At 37.8% G+C, this 23,166-nt stretch overlaps 1 protein-coding gene across 3 annotated transcripts in view; it reads left to right on the top strand.

The window, feature by feature from the left end:
* The first annotated feature begins 6,650 nt into the window (after positions 1-6,650).
* LOC143741164 (E3 ubiquitin-protein ligase TRIM17-like) overlaps positions 6,651-23,166 on the top strand; it is a 41,793-nt gene continuing 25,277 nt past the window's right edge. The window contains exons 1-6 of one of the 3 annotated variants that reach the window (XM_077233582.1): positions 6,651-7,104; positions 18,570-18,665; positions 18,756-18,986; positions 19,095-19,117; positions 19,483-19,598; positions 19,685-21,196. In XM_077233582.1, the coding sequence (XP_077089697.1) occupies positions 6,700-7,104; positions 18,570-18,665; positions 18,756-18,986; positions 19,095-19,117; positions 19,483-19,598; positions 19,685-20,079 (1,266 nt within the window). In that variant the 5' untranslated portion in view covers positions 6,651-6,699 and the 3' untranslated portion in view covers positions 20,080-21,196. Of the gene's footprint in view, positions 7,105-18,569; positions 18,666-18,755; positions 18,987-19,094; positions 19,118-19,482; positions 19,599-19,684; positions 21,197-23,166 lie in introns of those variants that run through there. The other 2 variants (XM_077233583.1, XM_077233584.1) reach the window with 2 other exon arrangements.

Below are 23,166 nucleotides of genomic sequence, written 5' to 3' on the forward strand. Positions count from 1 at the left end.
GGGATTTTTTTTTTTTTTTTTTTTGAAAACGGCTTATAAATCAGACTAAGTGATGTTTTTTGAAAATGCAGAAATGTATCTGTGATAGGGTTAGTGTAGGGGGTTATACACAGTTTGTATAGTATAAAAATCATTATGTCTATGGAAAGTCCCCATAAAACATGATAATAACATTGCTTGGTCTGTTGAAATGAGAGGCCTTTTTGATCAAGTTGAAACCTTTCATCCCAGTCTCATCAGCTGGACTGAAAGAAGTTTCAGTGCACTTAGGACGCTGAAAACATGTCTCAGAGCAATGGTCACAAGTGACACTTGACAGTGTTGCTGTGTGTCGTGTCCAACAGGACAAACTTGACAGTTTTGATGCAAAACATATATGCAACAGTTAATTTCTGTTAAAGGGATAAGTTCACTTATTTAAAAATGAAAATTGTCATCATTTACTCACTCCCAAGTTGTTTCAAACCAAAGTTATTTTCGTAAACGAAAACTGAAACTAAGACTAAAACTATTGGTCAAAAAACATTTTCGTAAACTGAAATAAAATTAAAAATTCATAATAAATGAAAAACTAAAACTAAACGAAACTAACAACAGTTACTGAAAGACTAACTGAAATAAAATAATAATTAGCAAAAATAAATTATAGTTTTCGTTATTAAGCTCTTTACTTTGGAGGAAAATCTGACATGTGGCTGTTTAAGGAAATGCCTGATATGGCACTTCATACGCGTGAAGTTGCTGAGGCGATTAACCGCTGTCCTGTGACGCGCTCAATGAAGGAGCGTAACGTAGAACACATGGCTAGTGCTCAGCGGCTGTTCATAAAGGATGCATCTGTTGCAGTGGAATGGGAAATAACACAAGGTAATGCAAGTTGGACTTCTTTTAACTGGAGCGCAGCATTTTTAGAATGTTGTTTCATTTGCGAGACGCGGGTGCGACAGCAAAACAAGTTCGTCAAGCACAAAAAACTTTAATGTAGGCTACTATGTTTGAGATGTCATGTTTTCATGAAGATTGACAGGCTGAAAGGTGCTGTTATTATCATTGTTTTTGTAAATATTTACTGCTAATAATATCCACGTGGAGACATTTCCCCGCAATGTATGGAATACCAGGACACACACGCGCGCGCATACAAAAACTGAAACACACACACACACACACACACACACACACACACACACACACACACACACACACACACACACACACACACACACACACACACACTCTCTCTCTGGTGCACTATCTTTGTGGGGACTCTTCATAGACGTAAGGGTTTTTATACTGTACACATATTCTGTCTTCTTACACTAACCTGACCCCTAAACCTACCCATCACACAACTTTCTGCATTTTTACATTTACAAAAAAACTAATTATGTATGATTTATAGCCTTGTGTACCTCAATTTAGGTCTCCACAGTGACACAAGTCCCCATGAGTCTGTGTGCATTCAGGTTTAAGTCTCCACAAGGATATACAAACATGTACACACTCAAACATTGCATAGATGTTTCATTATTTAATCACACTGGCTTCACAGCAGGTTGTGTTGGCTGTAGTCAGATGAATTGAGCTGTTTTTTTTTTTATGTACCAGTGGTCACTCTGCTACATTTACATCTGAAATAAAGTAAACTAGGCATGTTTAACAAGATTTCATCTTTAATATGAATTAGTTTGTCTGAATTTTTCATATTTTTTTCTTGTATACTTTTAAGTGCCATTTATTTGGTGCTTTGTTCAATCTCAAACCATTATTTTATTTTATTATTAAGATGTCTGTACAAGAGTTAACTGTAATCTGGGCAAACATTCAACTTTGCTGAAATTAAGCGTCTCGCTTTGGTCTACATTGGAAGTGTTCTGTTTTCTCCGCTAAACTATAATTACTAGAACTAAAACTGAAACTAAATAAAATAAAAACTAAATAGAAATCTGTTTGCAAAATAAAAACTAAACTAAAACTAACAAAACCATTAATAAAACTAACTAAAACTAAACTGAAATTTAAAGCAAATTTGAAAACGATATTAAAATAAAAACTAATTTAAAAAGCAAAACTATAACAACCTTGTTTCAAACCAGATTCTTTCTTCTGCTGAACACAAAAGAAGATATTTTGAAGAATGTCGATAACCAAACAGTTGATGGTAGGCATTGACTTCCATAGTATTTTTTTTTTTCCTACAATGGAAGTCAATGGCTACAATCAACTGTTTGGTTATCGACATTCTTCAAAATATCTTCTTTTGTGTTCAGCAGAAGAAAGAAACTGGTTTGAAACAACTTGAGAGTGAGTAGCCTAAATGATTTTCGTTTTTGGGTGAACTATATCCTTTTAATGAAATTAATGAAAGATGCCGACTTGTTTGGCTTCTTCAAAAAGCAAGGAACAAGACAGTATTGCACTATTGCATTGCACTATGAACAGAGTAAAGTTAAGTCTCTGTTAAACTGCCTCCTTGGCTTTATTAGTTACCTGTAACATTACAGAATTAATGAATTAACGTATTTGTTAAGGTCAATATAGACTAAAAACCTTAATACATTATCCTATTAATTTCCTGATTCCTCCACTTCTGTGGATGTCCCCAGTCCCCACTAATCTCAAAATCAAACCTACGCCCTTAAAGAGAAGTATATAAACATATACCATTTCGATGATAACATGCCTCTGAACTTTGACTTTTTGCACCATTACAATAATTCAATTCAATTCAATTCAAATTTATTTGTATAGCGCTTTTCACAATACACATTGTCTCAAAGCAGCTTTACAGAAATTGCATTTCGGAAATGTACATAGAAAAATACAGTTAGTTAATCAAGTATTAATTTATGGCATAACATATCGCCGGCTTTGAGTCGTCTCTTCACAGGCGTCGAGTCGTCTCTTCACAGGCGTTGGGGCATCTAAAGTCTCCGTGAGAGGCTGGATACAAACTGGAGCTGACGAACACTATTTACCTCGGGACTAGCGTCCCGAGATAACAGCAGAAAGGCAGATACTTCAAGACAATACTTCTAGGCAACTAGTCATCATATCTTCCTCTCCATGAAACACATGTTAATGCTCAGTAGTACACATATGGTTCTTTAATGTATTTGCACTGGACTGAAATTCATTTTCTATGGGCTTATATGCGGCTGAAACAGGTAGTGCATCCCAAATTTTTCAACATTAGCATTTTAATATAACGTTATAGTCATGGCCTTTAGAAACATGTTGTTTTGAGGAGGTGGTAGTGCCCCTGTGGAGCGGCCTAAGCTTTTGTCCTTAATGGCATTTTTTCCTTGCATTACTTTTACTTTTATACTTTAAGTAGTTTTGAAACCAGTACTTTTACACTTTTACTTGAGTAAAAAGCTTGAGTTGATACTTCAACTTCTACAGAAGTCTTTTTAAACCCTAGTATCTATACTTCTACTTGTGTAACGAATGTGAATACTTTTGACACCTCTGCTAGAAAAGGAGAATACATCAGTATGTTTCTAAATATGCGAACTGTTGTTCATCACGATTTAAAAATAATAATAGTTTACATGTTTTGATGTCCAGATGTTCTTGTTCAAGAAATTAAAGTGGATGTAGAATTTTTAAAGAAGTGGGCAGATATTAAGTAAACATTTGAATTAAATATCGTTTGGCCAAAATTAAACACGGATTTAATCTGCTTTAAAGTGTAGTAACATCAAACCGTTGGCGCCCTCTGCCGGCTTTTAATAAATAAAAGCCTAACTTTTAAAGCAAATAAATAATTTGCTTTAAAAATGTGTCTTTCTCGTGTGTCCCAATTTTGTTGCGTCCCATTTGAGCCGTGGGGCATAACGTATATTATATTATATTATATTATATTATATTATATATTTTGACTATATTATATATATTAGGTCTTTGCTTAGGTTAACACAAAAAAATATCCAATTTATTGTCAAAATAATTGACCGAACCCTTCATAAGACCCTTCAGTGAAGAAAATAAATTAACAAATTAACGTGATGAAGAAATAACATCTGTGGTAATGTCATCAAATCAATGTTACACTATTATGTTGGTTCAACATCATGTTTGCAGCATCATTTAATGCCTAAATACAACTGAAATGTAATGTTAGCATAATTAAATCAATGTTGCAATCTGATGTACAAATACTGAAACAACATTAACATTTCAAGTACACTTCAATGGTACATCATCAAATTCCTGACCATTACAGAGTTTCTATTACTACAGTAAAAATCAAAGTGAAGTTTGATGAAAACCATATACACTTTTTACCAGTTATCTATTCTTCTATTTTAACACAATAAATAGAAATCAATTTATACCTGTTTCATATTTGAATTATTATTAGGAGTTTTAAATGATTCAAGTCAAACCTGTAACTTCAACCGGAAAGTATTAATTAGGGTGTGGTCCTGTCATAAATTGTTCTTTTTTTTAATTTAGCTTTAAGTTTCCATTTTATAAATTATCATCTGTAACAATAATCAATTTCAGGTGTAATTTGGGTCTTTTGTATAATTTATAAAAAATTTCTCTAATCATAATAAGAAGCAATAATCAAATTTTAAACGCTAATTTAATTGTTAATTATGAATTTAGGGTTCTGTAATATTTGTAATGTGACCTTTATCCATCTTAGTATATGTTAATAGTAAAGATTTGTGTCTGTTTTTTATCCACATGCAGACCGTTTCACCTTAATTTGCATTTTAATCTGTAATGATTATATAATGCCATAGCGTTCATGCTATTTTCTATGTATTTCTTTCTTCTTTTTTTATAAATTCAATTGCAACAATATTCTTAAATAAACATCTCAATAGCAAATGTATAAACTAAAAGTCTATTCTGATTTAAATACATTAGAATATTTAGCCTACTTTATGATGAACATCAGATCAGTGAAAATATGTTGTTTATCTAGTAGAGAGACAATCATTTTATTGATTCTCACAGTAAAAAGTCATCATCCCTCTATTATCATACCTTGTACTGATCATTGACTCCGACAAGCCCCGCCCACTGAGTCCAGTAGAACGGACGGAGATGTAAAATGGCCAACCATCGATAAGAAGTCATATTCGATCCAGCCAATGAGATTACATCTTTTGTATTTAATTATCTCGATTTCCTGAGTTTGTTGGTGTTGTCACAGTGCTTTTTGGCTTAGTTTGTTTTCATTTGGACTTGTTTGCCTGTCATCACAATTCACGTGTCATCTTCACTGTCATTATCAGTCCAGCTGTATCACCTGTGTTTAATCAATCATCGTTATCTGTGTTTGCATTTAAGTTCCGTCTGTACAGTCAATCTTTGTCAGATCTCTGTTGTAAATAGTGTGTATTGCTGCTTGTTCTGCTGCAGGGGCGTCGCTAGTAGCCTACATTTAATTTGTGACTTTTTTTAGGCCATAAATGTTAAACGAATGACAAAAAATAATCAGGCAAACTAATATAGTTTTGTCTAATTTTGCCATTTTGAACTGAAAATAGGCCTATGTAACGTGACTTGTGTAATGTAATAATTAGTTTACAGTGTGTAATAATTTGTTTAGTCATTGTGAGGGGACAAGAAACATTAACAAAGCCGTTTTCGTCATTTTAGGCACAAGATTAATAATGAATGTGTATTGAGAATATAATACAAATTGTAGCCTTTAGTGAATTAAAAAAAGCTCAGCTTTAGGAGGGGAAGAGAAGGGGATGAAGAGACTGAGAAAAAAAATAAAGACTATGGAGATGAGGAGAGAGTAGGTATTGACAAATAATATACTGCCCACTGACATGGTTTTAAAGCTATTTCTTATCTTCTTTTTTTGGTCTTAAAAACGTCTTAATGCACATATCAGAGAAATAAAAAATTTGAACCCCCTACCAACCTCAAATTTAGGACCGCTTTGATTATAAGCCCTGTCTACGGCCCTGTATTAGGCACAAGATCAATAATGAATGTGTAGCCTACATATTGTGAATGCATTTAATAAACTTAATTACCTAGCTTTAGTTGCTTTCAGTAAATAAACGCGTCTGAGAAAATGATTCATAGGCAAAATCAACCTTGACCCTTGATTTCATGATGTGAAATTAAAGTGTAGCTGAAATGTTAATGTTGTTTCAGCATTTGTACATCAGATTGCAACATTGAGTTTTGTTAACATTACATTTGTTGTATTTTACAACCCTTACAGTCCCTTACAAAGTTTCTATCACTACAGTAAAACACTGTACTTTGTAAAACACACACTTGGTTTTCAAGTTTAATAAAAACCATTAATACTTTTCTTATCTTTTATTTCAAAAAAATAGAAATTACTTGCTCATTCATTGAATAAACTTTAATTGATAAATCCCCCACCCCCCTCCTCATAATATTGTTATATTTTATTTTTGTGTAATTCCTATGTTTGTCTGTACTATGTTTGTACTTGCCTTCTGTACTGGAAGCTTCTGTCACAAAAAACAAGTTCCTTGTGCGTGTAAACATACATGTCAATAAAGCTCTTTCTGATTCTAATTCTGCAGTGCGCGTGCATGTGTTTTGGAGGAGGCGTGGCTTTGGAGACGCTGAAGGGAGTGTGAGATCTCGTGCTTTCAAGACTAGCTTGCTATTGGTCGACTCTCTGAAACTGCATACCCTAGCTTTATCAGAAAGTGAAACTTTACTCATTTCTAACTTAGAAAAATGGCGTCTAGATCTTTTACCGAGGAGGATTTATCTTGTCCGGTGTGCTGTGACATTTTTATAAACCCTGTTCTTCTATCGTGTAGCCACAGTTTTTGTTCAAGTTGTATTCAGAGGGTTTGGGAAAATAAAACATCATTTAAAGAATGTCCGGTTTGCCGAAAAACATCTTCAAATGATTGTCCTCCGGTAAATTTGGCTTTGAAGAACTTGTGTGAGAGTTTTCAACATGAGAGAGGCCAGAAATCTTCATCTGAAGGTGAAACAGTCTGCAGTGTTCACAACGAGAAGCTCAAACTCTTCTGTCTGGATGATCAACAGCCCGTGTGTTTAGTGTGTCGTGACTCAAGAAAACACACCAACCACAGATTCTGTCCTGTAGATGAAGCTATCGCGGATAAAAAGGTAAGATAAAGGATGTTTAAAACATTTGATTAACTTACATCAAATATCAGTAATTATTGACAGACAATGAGTTGGGGTACTCGGACTCGAGTCCAATTTTGAATGAACTCGGACTTGTCACGCACTCGGATGAATTTGTACTCGGACTTGACACGGACTCGGACATTGTAGACTCGGAAAAATGTCCGAGTCCAGTCGTGTCCGGGCACTGGAGGACACAGTAGCCGTGTCCCAATGTGAAGGTTGCATCCTTCAAGACCGCGGACTTCGAAGGATGCTGCCTATTCGTCCTTCGAAGGACGCACCATGTAGCCTTAGGATTTCCTAATTCAGCATCCAGGTGTTCCCGATTAACGCTCCTGGCGCCAAGCAACGGTGCGAGAGTACAGCTGCCATCCTGATAATTCATTTTATATAATTGAATAAACAGCTTTGGATCCAGAATTGGCTATTGTCATTTTTTTGTTTATATTTTACTGGAAGACATGGTGAGGATGTCTGTCATGTATTTTCGGCTTTAATAGCCAAGATCATGGCCAGAGCTGGTTTGCTGCATCCCGATTCAGAAGCTGCTTCCAGAATTGCCAGATAATTACACGTCAATACTGTTCAAGTATTGGGTGTTAACTTACATAAATAGTGTAGCCTATGAAAAGAAAAGAAAACATACATGGGTATATGGTGATGACGCAACCGGCCTTTGAATATGGCCTTCAAACAAGGGGGTAATCCATCAGCCGGAAACTGAAGCCTCGCGGGCGCCGCCATTGTAACAGAACTTCACCTGCTGTTAGCATTCCATTGACTCCCATTCATTTTGGCGTCACTTTGACAGCGAATAACTTTACATTTGAGGCGTCCAAAGACTTCATTTGTCCATTATTTATTTCTAAAGAAACACAACAATGTATAAAAGGCTCCATTACTTTGTATCTTACGTTATGGCCCCGTAGAAGCCGTTTTTGCTAAAAACAGGCTAACGATTGCGTCATAACCACGCGACTTTATGTCGCACAATAGAGACATTACCGTATAGACAGGAGGAGAAGCCTACAGGCAATCTTTTACTGTCTATGAGGCAATCAGGGGGACATAGAGGCATAAAGTCAAGGGAGAAGCCCATAGATAGAGAGTCCATAATAACAACGGGGCAAAATATTTCAACAACGTTTTTGAGAAATTAGGTGATTCAGATTTGTCTTGGCAACGCTACTAGAAGATTTACAACTGTTAGACTGTCGTCACGCTCAGTTTGAGCCTGCGCAGTCGCTCAGCCATGAGACAGGAAGTGCAATAATCGTGCTTCAGGCTTCTCCGTTGAAATCAATGGGGTCGCTGTGTCCATTTCTTTTACTGTCTATGCCTTCGAAGGATGCGAAATTGAATTGGGACAGCCTTCATCGCGCCGCGGTGACGCAATCGGCCTTCAAATGCGGCCTTTGAAGATGCAGCCTTTGAATTGGGACATCCTTCGTCGCGCCGCTGTGACGCAATCGGCCTTCAAATGCGGCCAATCAGCCTTCAAATACGGCCTTCGAAGGATGCAGCCTTCACGTTGGGACACAGCTTGTATTATTCAAAAACAAAACGAAACTACATGTGTTGTTTCCGCGTTGAGCATTAGCCAATCACAGACATGTATATTAAGCGCACAACACAGTGGCAAATCAGAGGCATTTTAGAGTCAACATGCGGAGAATTCGCTTAAAAAGTATGTTCAGAATCAGCACGAGCTTTATCCTTTCGCAAATCCTCTCATAAACAAAGTCTTGATGCGATATAAATGAGAGATTCACTGTGCAGTGTGGACAACTTCAGTGTTTATTACGAGAGTTTTAGGGAGAGTGCAGAACGCAGTATATCGCTTAAAAGCAACACCAAGGAACTTTTCCTCTGCGGTCGCCCTACAGGTTGGAAGCGGAATTGTCCATTCCCGCTGTCGTAAATAATTTAGCCTACCGCAGCCTACTGTCGCACGCGCATGCTCGCTGTTTATCCAGCACCGGCTTTGGAATCAACAATGGCCACAGACAAGGTAGAGTATGATGCATGATTTTATGAAAGACATCACAAACGAAGAAAAACTATGTATGGCGTAAAGCAGTCGAATTTTGTAGTTGTTTTTGTGCTCCGGTTACTACCCGAAACCCGAAGTTACATAGTGCCAGTAAAAGCGATACAAACCACGTCAGGCTATGGCAGACGTGTCATTCAACCTATTGTAAGTCGATGTACCATCACAAGGGTCTTGGGATTATGAAGGTTGAAAAACTACATAGTGTTCCTTTAAACAGGAGCGCTATTGACAATCTAAATAATAGTTTTGTTTTTCGTGCTTTTAAAGGACCGGTGGTTACGTTCACACTGTAAATTCTAAAGAGTGATAATTGCATTTAAATGTGGGAGTGAATCCGCTAAATTTTAGTCCTGTGAGTCCTGAAATTGCGATGATTGACATAGTAACCATAGCAACATGGGAAAGTGATAACCATAGCAACATTTTGGTGTCTAATAATTTCATGATTTTTGTTTACACATTTACACTTTAGTTATAAGTTTACATACACCTTTCAGAATCTCCAAAATGTAATTTTTATTTATTTATTAATAAGAAGGATCATTAAACACATTGTTTCTATTTAGTACTGCACTGAAAAAGCTTTTTCACATAACAGATGTTTAATAGCCTAGGTCACAAGACAAAATACAAACACAAAATACAAGACAAATGACTTGATTGTAATATTGTGTGTCATTACTTGAATGATCCACAACTGTTTTTTGTGTTTTTTTTTTTTTTGTAATGGTTGTTCATGAGGAAAAATCCTCCAGCTCCTGCACATTCTTTGCTTTTCCAGCATCTTCTGCATATTTGACTCCTTACTAGCAGTGACTATGATTGTGAGATCCATCTTTTCGCACTGGTGACAACTGAGGGACTCATACACAACTATTACAAACCCTGCAAACATTTAGTGATGCTCATTTGCTCAAAAGTTTATCCCTGGTTCTTAAAGGGACTATGTGTAGTTTTTTAGGTATTTTATTATCTAAAATCAATATTTTTATTCATAAATATGACCTCAATGGTGTACAATTACCCCTGCCAATTGTCTGACTTATCCTCATAAACGAAGAATTTATTATCTTTATATACATGTGACGGGTAGGTCCACGGAGGCTTCCATGTCGTTCCGCCATCTTGAAAAACTATAATAGCAGAGAGGGTCAAAAAGTACGAGGCCAACGCGTTTTCGTTCAGAGCCAGCGTCACGTGACTGGAAGCAGCAGAAACGGAGGAGCAGAGCAGTGAGAGACGCTTGTCACGGCCCGGCAAGTTTAAAAGGCTGCATTGCACTGTTATTATTCATACTGTAACATCCGTTTGTTCGCTGTGTCAAGTTGCAGTTTGTTTGAAATAACAAACCTGTTCACCCAAAGGAAAACTCGACGAAGTGCTATTAGAAGACATCCTGTCATAGCTTTTTGGTACATAACAGCTACCGTAGATGCAACACGGATTTGAAAAAGCGAGGCGCTGGAGAGCACAATTCGTTTGAATGCAAAATACAATTTCACCGCTAGATGGGAGAAATTCGTACACAATGTCCCTTTAATGCATTCTTGAGCATTACCTTGCAGATTCTGAAAGATGTACAATAGGTAAACGTATGACTTTGACTATACATTGCAATCATTTTGTAAGGTTTAAAATATTAATTGAAGAGCTCAGTGTTGAGACCTTTCGCCGGAATTTGATTGACAGGCGATCTGACCAATCATAATGCAGATACCCGCCATTTTTGTCCGACAAACAAACCAAACCAGTTAGTAGATTAAAGTCAGTGTACTTGAACTTGAAAAATGGTGTGTATTGATTTATTTTTGCAGTTCCGATTTTCATTCATGTTTAATTTGTGCTATAACTAGAAGAGATTATCAGTTCATGTGCTGCTTGAACTGAGGCCTACACATTAAAGCACCACAAAACAGTATTTATTGTTTGAATTTCATAATAATTATAAAAATTTGAAAGATGAGACTTTATTTCATACCAAAAATAGGCTGCTCTGTCTTGTATGTTGGCGTATTGTCAGTGTCCTCTTTGCTCCCCAAATATATTTTTCACTGTGTGAGAATATGTGGAGTGAGAGCGGAACAGCTTGTCGGACATAGCAACAGTAACTAAGAGGGGCGGGTCTTTGTGAAAGGACTTGGACTCGACTCAGACTCGACAAAGGTGGACTCGGACCCAACACTAAGACAATTTCACTTTGACAAACTAATACTGAAAAAAAATACTCGTGTGGGTTTAGTTTTTAAACAGGAACAATTCAGATCTTTCTTCTTTCCAGATCTGTTAGTCTCCCTGTAATAATTTTATCCCAGTTAAAACTAATCTTTGATCACCAAAATAACAAAGTTTTTTTTACCTGTGAAAAAATAAATACATGCCTTAAAATAGCTTGAATGTAAGTTGCGATCTCGAAAGTTCCAAATGCTTGATCGTCACGTGATTCGCGTAGACCATAGAGTATAGACCTTATGTAGCCCCGCCCCTTTTCAGCGCTGCGCTCGTTGTCTTTTGTCTTCCGGTCTGTATTTTCACAGCGATCCTGCGTATTTATGAATGAACGGCCAGAAAAATGGAGCGCAACTGGAAGAAAACTAGATGTTTTTCGAATTTTGTGGAGAGAATGATTGCGTACAGAAAGGCCCTTAAAAACTGCTAGATCTGCTTATTTTTCGACTCTCTTAAGTTAGAAGAAAACAAACACAACCGTAGGTATTTATTTGATACAGTGGATTAATTAACAAGAAATAAAGCTTCTACTTCTGAAGTTTCCAAAGAGCATTACATTTACATTTATTAATTTAGCAGACGCTTTTATCCAAAGTGACTTACAAATGAGAACAATAGAAGCAGTTAAACTAACAATAGGACAACAATATGCAAGTTCTATGACCCTTCCCAGTTTAATCTAACGCAGTACCTGTATTTTTTTTAAGATAATAGATATAGAATAGAACAGGGGTTCCCAAAGTAGGGGAGATGATTTCCAGAAGTGTAATTGACAGAATAACTAAAAAATATTTTGCTACCTAAAAGTTAAAGATTTTTAATAAAACTCAAGAGATGGTGAATGTGTGGAATTGCATGATTAATGAGTGATGTCTAGTAGAATTTTCTAAAAAATGTTTTGCTACCTAAAGGTTAAAGATTTTTTGTGTCACGCATGCATGCATGTCTATTTCCCTCAAATTAAATATAAAACGCATGTGGACTGATATTTTTCCAATGTCCGGACTCCTTTATTAACGGAGTAGTACGGTGGCCGAGAGAGCTCAACGTGCTGCAACTTAAGAAAACACATACAAATAGTAAAAAACGCATGCAAATAGAAAAAAACGCATGCAACTAGAAAAAAACGCATGCAACTAGAAAAAAAACGAATGCAAATTAAGAAAACATCTTCATCAGTTTCATAACACACGTGTGCTCCAAATACTCACAGCACAACCAAATACAGAGACGCGCTGCAAATAACACAGACCACAACGGAAATGTTTCCGGGGGAACCAAATAAGTTACGAACCCGGCTCGGACGTGCGTACAGCTCAAAATTCTACTTTATTTTATTTTATTTATTTTAACTTTGTATTTTTTCGCAAAACATACAGAGATTACATTTTTATGACATACAACTTGTATAAAATATACAAAATGTATTAACAATATGTTCAATGTCATCAGAATACAAATGAGAAAAGAGCAATGAGCTGAAAACTAAAATAAATAAATAAAAAAGATAGAGAAGAAGAACATGAAGGAAAGATTTTAATCTATACATCAGTTACACTGTACAAATTGTTTCATGCTATGTTTAAATTTTCATAAAGAACTGTTTCATGAGAAATGTTAGGTAATGTAGGGTAAGGTTGAGACAATGACACATAACGCATTTTTTTTTTAATTGTGAAGTAAAAATAAAAAAATACATTTATTTGCAACCGTTATGTTAACACCATTATATTTCTGTCGTCAGAACAGTTATTCAGCTGATGGACAACGTGCTGCGTTGTCATGGGAACATCCTAGGTGAAAATAATGAGGAAATGACTTGTCTTTCGTTGTTCCCTTCATCAAGTGCGTTCCAAACGGCTACATAATGGCACACTAGTGCAATGCTCACTCCCAAGTCCCACTTGAAGAGCTCTGCCGTCTGCCCTTCGAAGGGAGTAGGGCATAGGGATGCTCACGAGCAATAAGCACGTCCGAGCCGGGTTCGTCACTTATTTGGTTCCCCCGGAAACATTTCCGTTGTGGTCTGTGTTATTTGCAGCATTTCTGTATTTGGTTGTGTTGTGAACTTTTGCAGCGCGTTTCTGTATTTGGTTGTGTTGTGAGTATTTGGAGCACACGTGTGTTGTGAAACTGATGAAGATGTTGTTTTAATTTGCAGGTGTTTTTTTCTTTTTACATGCGTTTATTTCTATTTGCATGCATTTATTTCTATTTGCATGCGTTTTTTACTATTTGCATGGTTTTCTTCAGTTGCAGCACGTTGAGCTCTCTCGGCCACCGTACAGTAGGCCTAAACAGACATTTCAATATATTTGTATTAAATGCATTTTCTGAGAATTTATATTTCAAGTTTTTACTGCAAATGTCAAAATGTGCGCTCTTTGGTCCATCAGTGCTTGAGTCACCATATATCGGAAAACATTTGGAATGGGTCAGACATAATTCTGACCACTTATTAAGTTTTGTTTTAAGTAAATTTCATTTTGTATAAATTGTATCTTCATTTTAATCAATGTTTTCATCAACAAATTGACTGGATTAATAAATAAAAAGCAAATATAGTAGACAATATAATTAGGACACGGAGGCGCCGGCGCGTGAACTGGAGCGCGTCTCATAAATGAACCGAAAACTGACAGAAAACACTAGTTTATTAATAAACAATTCAAATGTTTAATGCACAATCCTTACTTTGGCCGGTTCTTTGTGGCAATCTGTATGCGTGCGTTGAGATGCGGAATAGGCAATATAAAAATGCTGTCATTATAAAAGGTTTCTAGTGTCAATGTATTGGTTGTTTTTCTGTTTACATTTCATGTTGTGACACTTCTCTTCTCTCGAACATAATGCTGGTACGTCAGAGCGGCCAAAGCGTCAACAAGCTTTAACAAGCGTCAACAAGCTTCAACAAGCTTCCTCGTACTTTTTGACAAGCGTCCTCGACAGGGCGGCCAGAGCTTCTTTCCCGCTCAAGTCGGCGGCGGTGTGAATGTACAGTTATGGTCGCAAGGTTTAGTTGAAAGTGGTGATCCTTCATCCAGCCAGAAATGTCTGTCAGGCAGGCTGAGATGTGAGCAGTTACCGTCGGATCATCAGGCTGGAATGAGAGGTAGAGTTGTGTCATCAGCGTAGCAGAGATAGGAAAAGCCATGTTTCTGAATCACAGATCCTAGTGATGTCATGTAGAGGGAGAAGAGAAGTGGTCCAAGCACTGAGCCCTGAGGTACCCCAGTAGCTAGATGTTGGGTCTTAGACACCTCACCCCTCCACAACACCCTGAATGACCTACCTGAGAGGTAAGACTTGAACCACTGGAGTGCGGTCCCTGAGATGCCCTTCATCTTTAGGATAGACAAGAGGATCTGGTGGTTAACTGTGTCAAAGGCAACCGACAGTTTGTGTTTGGTAAATTGGCCGCTGATGGTGGTTGTTTTATTTATGAAGAATGTGGCAAAATTGTCCGCTGTTAGGGTTGATGGAGGAGCAGGTTTTGAAAAGCATGCGAGAGTCAGAAAAATTGTTAATTTTGTTGTGATAGTAAGTCATTTTAGCAGTAGAGATATTAGCAGAGAAGGAAGAGAGGAGGGATTGATAAAGACCCAGGTCTGTAGGATCTTTCGATTTGCGCCACTTCCTCTCTGCACCCCTGAGTTTAGAATGATGTTCGCGGAGAATATCAGATAACCAGGGGGCAGAGACGCGGGCTGGCCTGGAGGAAAGGGGGCAGAAGTTGTCCAAGCAGGATGTGGAGAAAAGAGTATCTGTTAGGTACTGAAGTGATCTGAGGCATGCCGTGGAGTGACCAGCGTATGGTCAGTGGAGCAGTAGCGCGTGTAAATAAGGTCTAGTTGGTTACCTGATTTGTGAATAGCCGCAGTAGATACTCGTTTGAGGTCGAATGAGACGAGCAGAGTCGGGAAATCAGCAGCCTGAGGTATTTCTAGGTAAATGTTGAAGTCTCCAAAAACTAAGAGAGGAGTACCATCCTCAGGGAAGGATGAGAGTAGCACATCAAGCTCCTCCAAGAAACTCTTAAGTTGACCTGGTGGACGATAAACAACTACAAAATGGATATGGATAGGCCTCGTGATGGTAATTGAATTCGATTCAAATGAGCTGTTGTCACACAGAGGTGGTAAAGGATCAAATGTCATATCGTTTGAGATGAGAAGACCAGTATCTCCACCCCGTCCGGTCAGACGAGGGGTGTGTGAGAAAGTGAAGTTAGTGGAGAGGGCAGCAGGTGTTGCAGTGTCATCTGTTCTGATCCAGGTCTCTGTCAGGGCCAAAAGGCTGAGATCTGAATGACTTGTCAGTTAATGAATTTATGAAATTCTTTACTTACAAGATTGACAATATTAGAGAGAAAATTATAATTATGCAACCGTCTACTACAGTATTGCATCAGGCAGTGCATTGTAGTGTAGTTTTGTCCCTGAGGAAAAAATTCATTCATTCGTTGCAATGGGAGAGGAAGAATTGTCTAAACTCGTTAAAACATCTAAATTAACAACATGTATGTTAGACCCTATACCTGTTGTGAAACATCAGACTCTGTGAGATCCATTTGCAGCTTTTATTCAGAATAGTCAGACAGGCAGAGTACACACCAGCAGACAGGTCAATGAAGACAATGCAGAGACAGAATCGAGAGACAGGCAGAGGTCGAGGCAGGCGGCTAGAAACAAGGTCCAATAAACAATCCGGGTCAGGGCAGGCAGAGAACAATCAGCAATGAGAGCACAGTCCAAGGTCAATGTACAAAGTAAACACGGGTAGTAACGCTCAGTAACACAGTGTGTGTGTGTGTGTGTGTGTGTGTGTGTGTGTGTGTGTGTGTGTGTGTGTGTGTGTGTGTGTGTGTGGTGCCAGGTGTGTTGCGCAATCAGTCCTAGGTGAGAGGCATGATGGGAATTTGAGTTCGGCAGGGATGGATTAATATTCCGGAGACGGAGCCCTCCTCTATTACAATACCGACCAAGCTACTGAAAGAAATGCTTCCAGAGGTCATAGATCTTCTTCTTAATATCATTAATTCATCTTTGTCACTAGGATATGTACCGAAAACTTTTATGCTGGCTATTATTAAACCTCTTATTAAAAAAACGCAACTTGATCCTAGAAAATTAGTCAATTACAGGCCGATCTCAAATCTACCCTTTTTGTCAAAGATACTAGAAAAGGTAGTATCCTCACAACTATGTTCCTTTTTAGAAAGAAATGGTATCTGCGAGGATTTCCAGTCAGGATTTAGACCATATCACTGTACTGAGACAGCTCTCATTAGAGTTACAAATGATTTGCTCTTATCCGATTGTGGTTGTTGTATCTCTCTATTAGTTTTACTGGATCTTAGTGCTGCATTTGATACCAAAAAAACTAACATTAGCATTAGTGGAACTGCATTAGGATGGTTTAAATCATACTTATCTGACCGTTATCAGTTTGTAGCAATAAATTAAGAGATGTCTTATCGATCACAAGTTTAGTATGGAGTACCACAATGATTTTTTTTTAAATTATTATTACTAGGACCGTTGCTGTTCACTCTGTACATGCTACCCTTGGGAGATATCTTTTGGAAGCATGGGATTAGTTTTCACTGTTATGCCGATGATACTCAGCTCTATATCTCTTCGCGCCCTGACGAAACTTGCCAATTCAATAAATTAACGGAATGCATAGCTGATATAAAAATTTGGATGTAATAAATAATTTCCTATTACTTAATTCTGAAAGAACAGAGTTTCTAATGATTGTACCAAAAACCTCTGCACGTACTAAACTAGAATACTGTCTAACAATTGCTGGCTGCTCTGTCAAGTCTGAAATACCAATCTTTTATTTGAAAGCTACGTTTCAAGTATCTGTAAAACCGCATTCTTCCATCTTAAAAATATATCTAAATTACGACATATGCTTTCAATGAAAAATGTGTAACAGTTAGTTCATGCGTTCATGACCTCAATGCTAGATTATTGTAATGATCTACTGGGTGGTTGTCCTGCACGCATAATAAACAAACTACAGCTGGTCCAAAATGCACCCGCTAGAGTTCTTACCAGGACCAGCTTTATAGTCCTTCACGTCTATTGCGATTCTGGCCAGTTAATAATACCTAGAATACCAAAATCGACTGCTGGCGGTAGATCCTTTTCCTATTTAGCACTTAAACTTTGGAACAATCTTCCTAACATTGTCTGGGAAGCAGAAACAATCTTCTGCTTTTGGCTTGCTTAGTTGGGGACATTAAATGTAACATTTAATTTAATATTCAACAATAATATTGATCTGGCTGCATTGACACCATTATATGAGAACTGAACTGAGCTGGACGATGACATCACGGTTTTCTCCAGAATGGCTATATATAAATGAACTAAATTATTAAATTTTTTACAACAAAAATGAAACATCACTGAACTTACTTAAGCTGGACTGTGACGCTATTTTCTTTTAGAAACGAACTTTTGTTGCATTTTTTTTCCATGTTATCTCTGTAAAGCTGCTTTAAAACAATCTGTATTGTAAAAAGTGCTATATAAATAAATGTGACTTGACTTTTATGTAATTTCTTGTTCTGGTCCATGTTTTGTAGTCCTTTTTAGTTCTTGTTGTTGATTAGTTCTGTGAGTATTTCCAGGTGGGTCTTGTTTGCCTGTTACCACTTGTGTATTTAAACCCCAGCGTTCCTTGTCGAGTTTTGTCCTTCTTGGATTTGATGTTTTTTTTAGCACATTCTGTTCCTGGTTCTCTGTTCTTCGTATTTGATTAGTTTTTGTTTATTCTGTTAATACAATTCACTGCATTTTGGATCCAGCTCTCTTTCATTTTTGAGTTCTCTTAACATTATAGATAATGAGTAAATGATTTCTGCATTACAGCAATACAAAATTGAGAGAGAAATACGCTAAACTGACATGGAAAAAAGCTTTTTAAAAAATTCTTATTTCTTTAGACACTAACACTAGATTATCTAATGTTTGCTTTTAATATATCAGTTTAGTATGTCAGATTAAGTTGTAAAAAAATGTTTTGAGTGCATCTGTCTGCTCAAATCCATTCCCTCCACTGTCTGTACTATATTAAATAAAAGAGGCAAAAATCCCAAAATAAAATAAATGTAACAATAAACACTGTTTTTGTTGTTTTCTTCCAGGAGATACTCAAAGCTTCACTCGAATCCTTACAGGAGGAACTGAGAATATCTGTGAATCGTGAACAGAATCTGTGTAAAACTGCTGAAGAAATTAAGGTTTGAAATAAACAATGTGATTAATGCAATTCTGGAAGTGTTACTGATGTAGATCTAGTTTGGCCAATATTGTTGTGTCTTTCATTTCAGTTTCACGCTCAAAGCACAGAGACTCAGATTAAAGAAGAGTTTGAGGAACTTCACCAGTTTCTACATGACGAAGAAGCGTCCAGAATAACAGCGCTGAGAGAGGAAGAGGAAAAGAGGAGTCAGATGATGAAGGAGAAGATTGAGGAGACGATCAAACAGATTTCATCTTTCACAATCACAATCAGAGACATCGAGGAGCAGATGAAGGCTGAAGATGTTTCATTCCTGCAGGTGTCAATTAATCTTCATTATTCTCTAATTATATGAATGTCAATTTCAGAGATTTAAGCCAAACTCAGTTTTGCTGAATAATTTACATTTCTTTATATTTCTTTACAGAACTTTAAGGCCACATTGCAAAGGTTTGTTTGTTTGTCTCTGTGCTTCTGAACTCTAATCATCACACTTAGAAGAAAAGGTTCTATATGGAATCTTAAAGGGTTCCGTCAGACGCTTCATATATAGAACCTTTTAGAGGGTTCCCATCATTTTGTGGATTTTATGAATTCATTCATTCATTCAAGAAATTACATCTTATGAATTTAACAGCTTTTAAACTTTATCACCAAAAATTTAAATAACCAATTAAACATGAGAGTAAAACATTTAAGACATTTCTCCTTGGAAAAATTTTGCATAAAGAGTTCTTAAAATTGAGTCAAGAACCCTCAAGTTCTATACCCCTTTTTCGATGAGCAGCATCTCTGACTCTTGAATGTTGTTTCAGAGACCAATATATTCCAGAGTCAGACCCCAGTCCAAGTGTGGCGATCACTTTCACAGATCACCTGACCAACCTGAAGGTCAATGTCTTACAGAAGATGCAGGACAATGTTGGTGAAAGTGAGTATGACAGAACGCAGCAATGATTACTGTGTTTATTTGTCTTAATGTGTGTATGAGTGTGTATCTGTTCTCTCTCTCTTCAGCTTCAGAGTTCAACATCGAAAGAAAGCAAGAAAAAGAAATTAGACCCGCATTTGATTCCAGGTGGAGGAAGCAAGAAAAAGAAAAAGAAATGAAACCAGCATTTGATTCCAGGTGGGGGAAGAAAGAAAAAGAAAAATACATTAGACACGCATTTGATTCCAGGTGGGGGAAGCAAGAAAAAGAAAAAGAAATGAAACCCGCATTTGATTCCAGGTGGGGGAAGCAAGAAAAAGAAAAAGAAATGAAACCCGCATTTGATTCCAGGTGGGGGAAGCAAGAAAAAGAAATTAGACCAGCATTTGATTCCAGGTGGAGGAAGCAAGAAAAAGAAAAAGAAATTAGATCACCATTTGATTCCTGGAGAAAAGCAAGGGAAATGAAATTAGACCAGTGATTAATTTCTGGGGGCCTCATTTAATGCTAAAAATACAACAAATGTAATGTTAACATAATTAAATCAATGTTGCAATCTGATGTACAAATGATGAAACAACATTAACATTTCAACTACACTTCAAATTCCCATCATCAAATTCCTGGCCATTACAAAGTTTCTAGGTAAACACAAACAAAACAAAAAAAAATCTGAGAAGTTTGATGAAAACCATGTACACATTTAACACTTATTTCAACACAATCAATAGAAATTATTACTTTCCAAAAAAGATAATTCTTAAAGTAAAGGGGCACAAAAAGGACAAAAAACACCACAACCTTTAAAATCGAGCAAATGTAAAAACATAAGAAAAATGTATACTTGTTTCATATTTGAAATTTTACTACGAGTTTTAAATTATGTGGTTTGTTATAGGATAAATTTATTTTTATTTATTTTTTTCAATTTAGCTTTAAGTTTTCATTTGATAAATTATCATTATCTGTAACAATAATCAAGTTCATATGTAATTTGGGTGTATTGTATCATTTACAACATTGTTTTCTGTAACTTAAAAAAAACAATAATCAAACAGGCTATTTTATTATTGTTATTATGAATTTGGATTTATGATTCTGTCATAAATTGATATTTGTAATTTGGCCATTATCCATCATATTTTATCTTAACAATAAAGAAACAACCAATAAGTACATTTTTATTTGTATTTTTATATGTATTTGATCCACATGCAGACTTTTTCATACCTTAATTTGCATTTTAATCTGTAATGATTCTATAATGCTACATTTGTTCATGAAATTTTCTATGTATCCTTATTCTTTTTTTAATTAATTCATTTGCAAAAGATATTCCTAATATTCTTAATATAGATAAACATCTCAATAGTAAACTTATAGACTAGATGTGTATTCTGATTTAAATATATTTTAATATTTTCTGTATTATGATGAACATCAGATCAGGTATGTCAGTGAAAATGTGTTTATCTAGTAGAGACAATCATGTCAATGATTCTAACAGTAAAGTCATCATCCCTCTATTATCATACCTTGTACTGATCATCACTGAGTTTTAATCTGCAATAAAATAATTTCTGCTCTCTGCATCTAAATATGTCAAACATAAATTGTCATTCACTCCCGGCAAGCCCCGCCCACTGAGTCCAGTAGAACGTCCTGGTTGCGTATGCAACCCACCGTTCCCTGAAGGAGGGAACGGAGGATGTAGTTGACGTCGACCCGAATGGGGATCGCGTCAGAGAGCCAATGTTCTTTGAGTACTATTGAACGAGGCAATTGAATTGGCGTGCGTGATTCGCATCACACACTCCGCCCCCCCGGCGCGGGTATAAATACTGAAGTGGATGTACGCACTAGTTGCTTTTTCGCTGAGGAGCTGAGCGTAACCCGGAGTCAGCGGTGGTCCAGCGGTAGTGGCAAGGGGACTACGTCCTCTGTTCCCTCCTGCAGGGAACGGTGGGTTGCATACGCAACCAGGACGTTCCCTTTCAGTCGATAACATCGGACATAGTCGACGTCGACTGAATGGGGATAACCTTTGGAAACGCCACTAAAGCTGCCACCTTCCAGTGCCTAGACAAAAGCCTCCTGATGCCCACGCAATTTTAAGGCGGGGAAGGACAGGGCTTAGGCCAGGGAAGTCACTGCTGTTCCTACAGGACCACTGGGAAAGTGTTCCCGTTAATTGGAAGAAGGGGACGTTGCGGAAGCCACATCCTACCCTAGGGGAGGTAAAGTGGAGAATACACATATGAACTGGGCAAGTGACCGGGCAGTACAACAAATGGAATGTCACTGGGGTGGCTCCAGCCTAAGACGGGGGGAGACTCACCGGACAGTGATGGCAGAGAGCCTCTGCCGAGGGAAGACACGGGCTCGACCGTAGGGAGCCGTATCGTGGAAGAATACACATATGGGGTCGCCGTAGGGACCGCAACATATGGACCCAGCCTGACACAGGTTCCACACTGCTTACAAGTGGTAGACCTAACTCCAGACGTCCCGCACGTCCGACATCGGAGGGGTGTGGAGGAATCAACAGGGTTCAGATTTAAGGGAACTCAACTGGAGTAGAAAGGCGCACGTATCCAGTCCATAGGAGGGGAATGGCGCTCATCATAGAGGAGCTCAACACCTAAGTAGACACATTGCATCTCGGAATTTTTTACCGAAATTAAAGTAAGCACTAAGTGACCAACTTTGCTTGGAAACAGCCTTCCCTCTCTGCTGAATTCCTAACAGATAAGAGCTGGTCTGAGGTCTATGGCTTGTGTTCTGTACACGTCTAACCGCTATAAGCGAACAGACAGAGAAAGCCAGGGCTGGATCTGCCTCCTCTGGGGCAGCGCTTGCAGGCTCACCACCTGGCACAATCCAAGCCGTGGTCTCAGCTTGAGTTAGCCGGCCCGAACTCCAGGCACAATATGTTGACCGAAAGCGAGCAAGTCCTTACCCTCTAGTAGAGACCATGCGAGCAGAAGAACTGATATAACAGAATTTTTAACTCACTGCCTGCAGTGGCTAAGGGGAGGTCTCTGCAGTGCAGTTGCACCAGAGATAAGGCCCAAGAGGATAAAGAGGGACGCAAGGATTTACATTACCTTGCTCCTCAGGAACCTGGCGATCAGGACGTGCTTCTCCATACTTCTGCATCACGATGAGCGTCGTTTAAACACCGAGGCAACATCATTTTGAGGGTGAAGGAAAACAGCCTACTCCAAACCATCTTGCAGGAATGAGAGCACTGAAAGATCGAAAGCTTTCAGGATCTCCTCTGGAGAGAAGAAGCACTCAACGACTAGGTTCCACTTCTATTGGCGTAAGCACGCTACCCATTTCTAGGGGGTGCTCGCAGAAGTGATGGTAACTATCACATGTCCCTGTGATAGCCACCTGAACCTCAGCGTTCAGACGTAAGACCGCCCGGAATCTCCAGGGGTAGAAACGTGTGTGCCATCGTGCCCCGTCCCTGAAAAAGTGTTCAGGGGAAGTCAGGAAGGCTGTCGATGGGAACCAGATCTGCTTGGGCCAATAAGGGGCAACTATGAAGACCTGCTCCCTC

Source organism: Siphateles boraxobius, unplaced genomic scaffold, assembly GCF_051911475.1.
Source record: "Siphateles boraxobius isolate OS27281-9 unplaced genomic scaffold, OSU_SipBor_1 18, whole genome shotgun sequence".
In the NCBI taxonomy this organism is placed as follows: domain Eukaryota; kingdom Metazoa; phylum Chordata; class Actinopteri; order Cypriniformes; family Leuciscidae; genus Siphateles; species Siphateles boraxobius.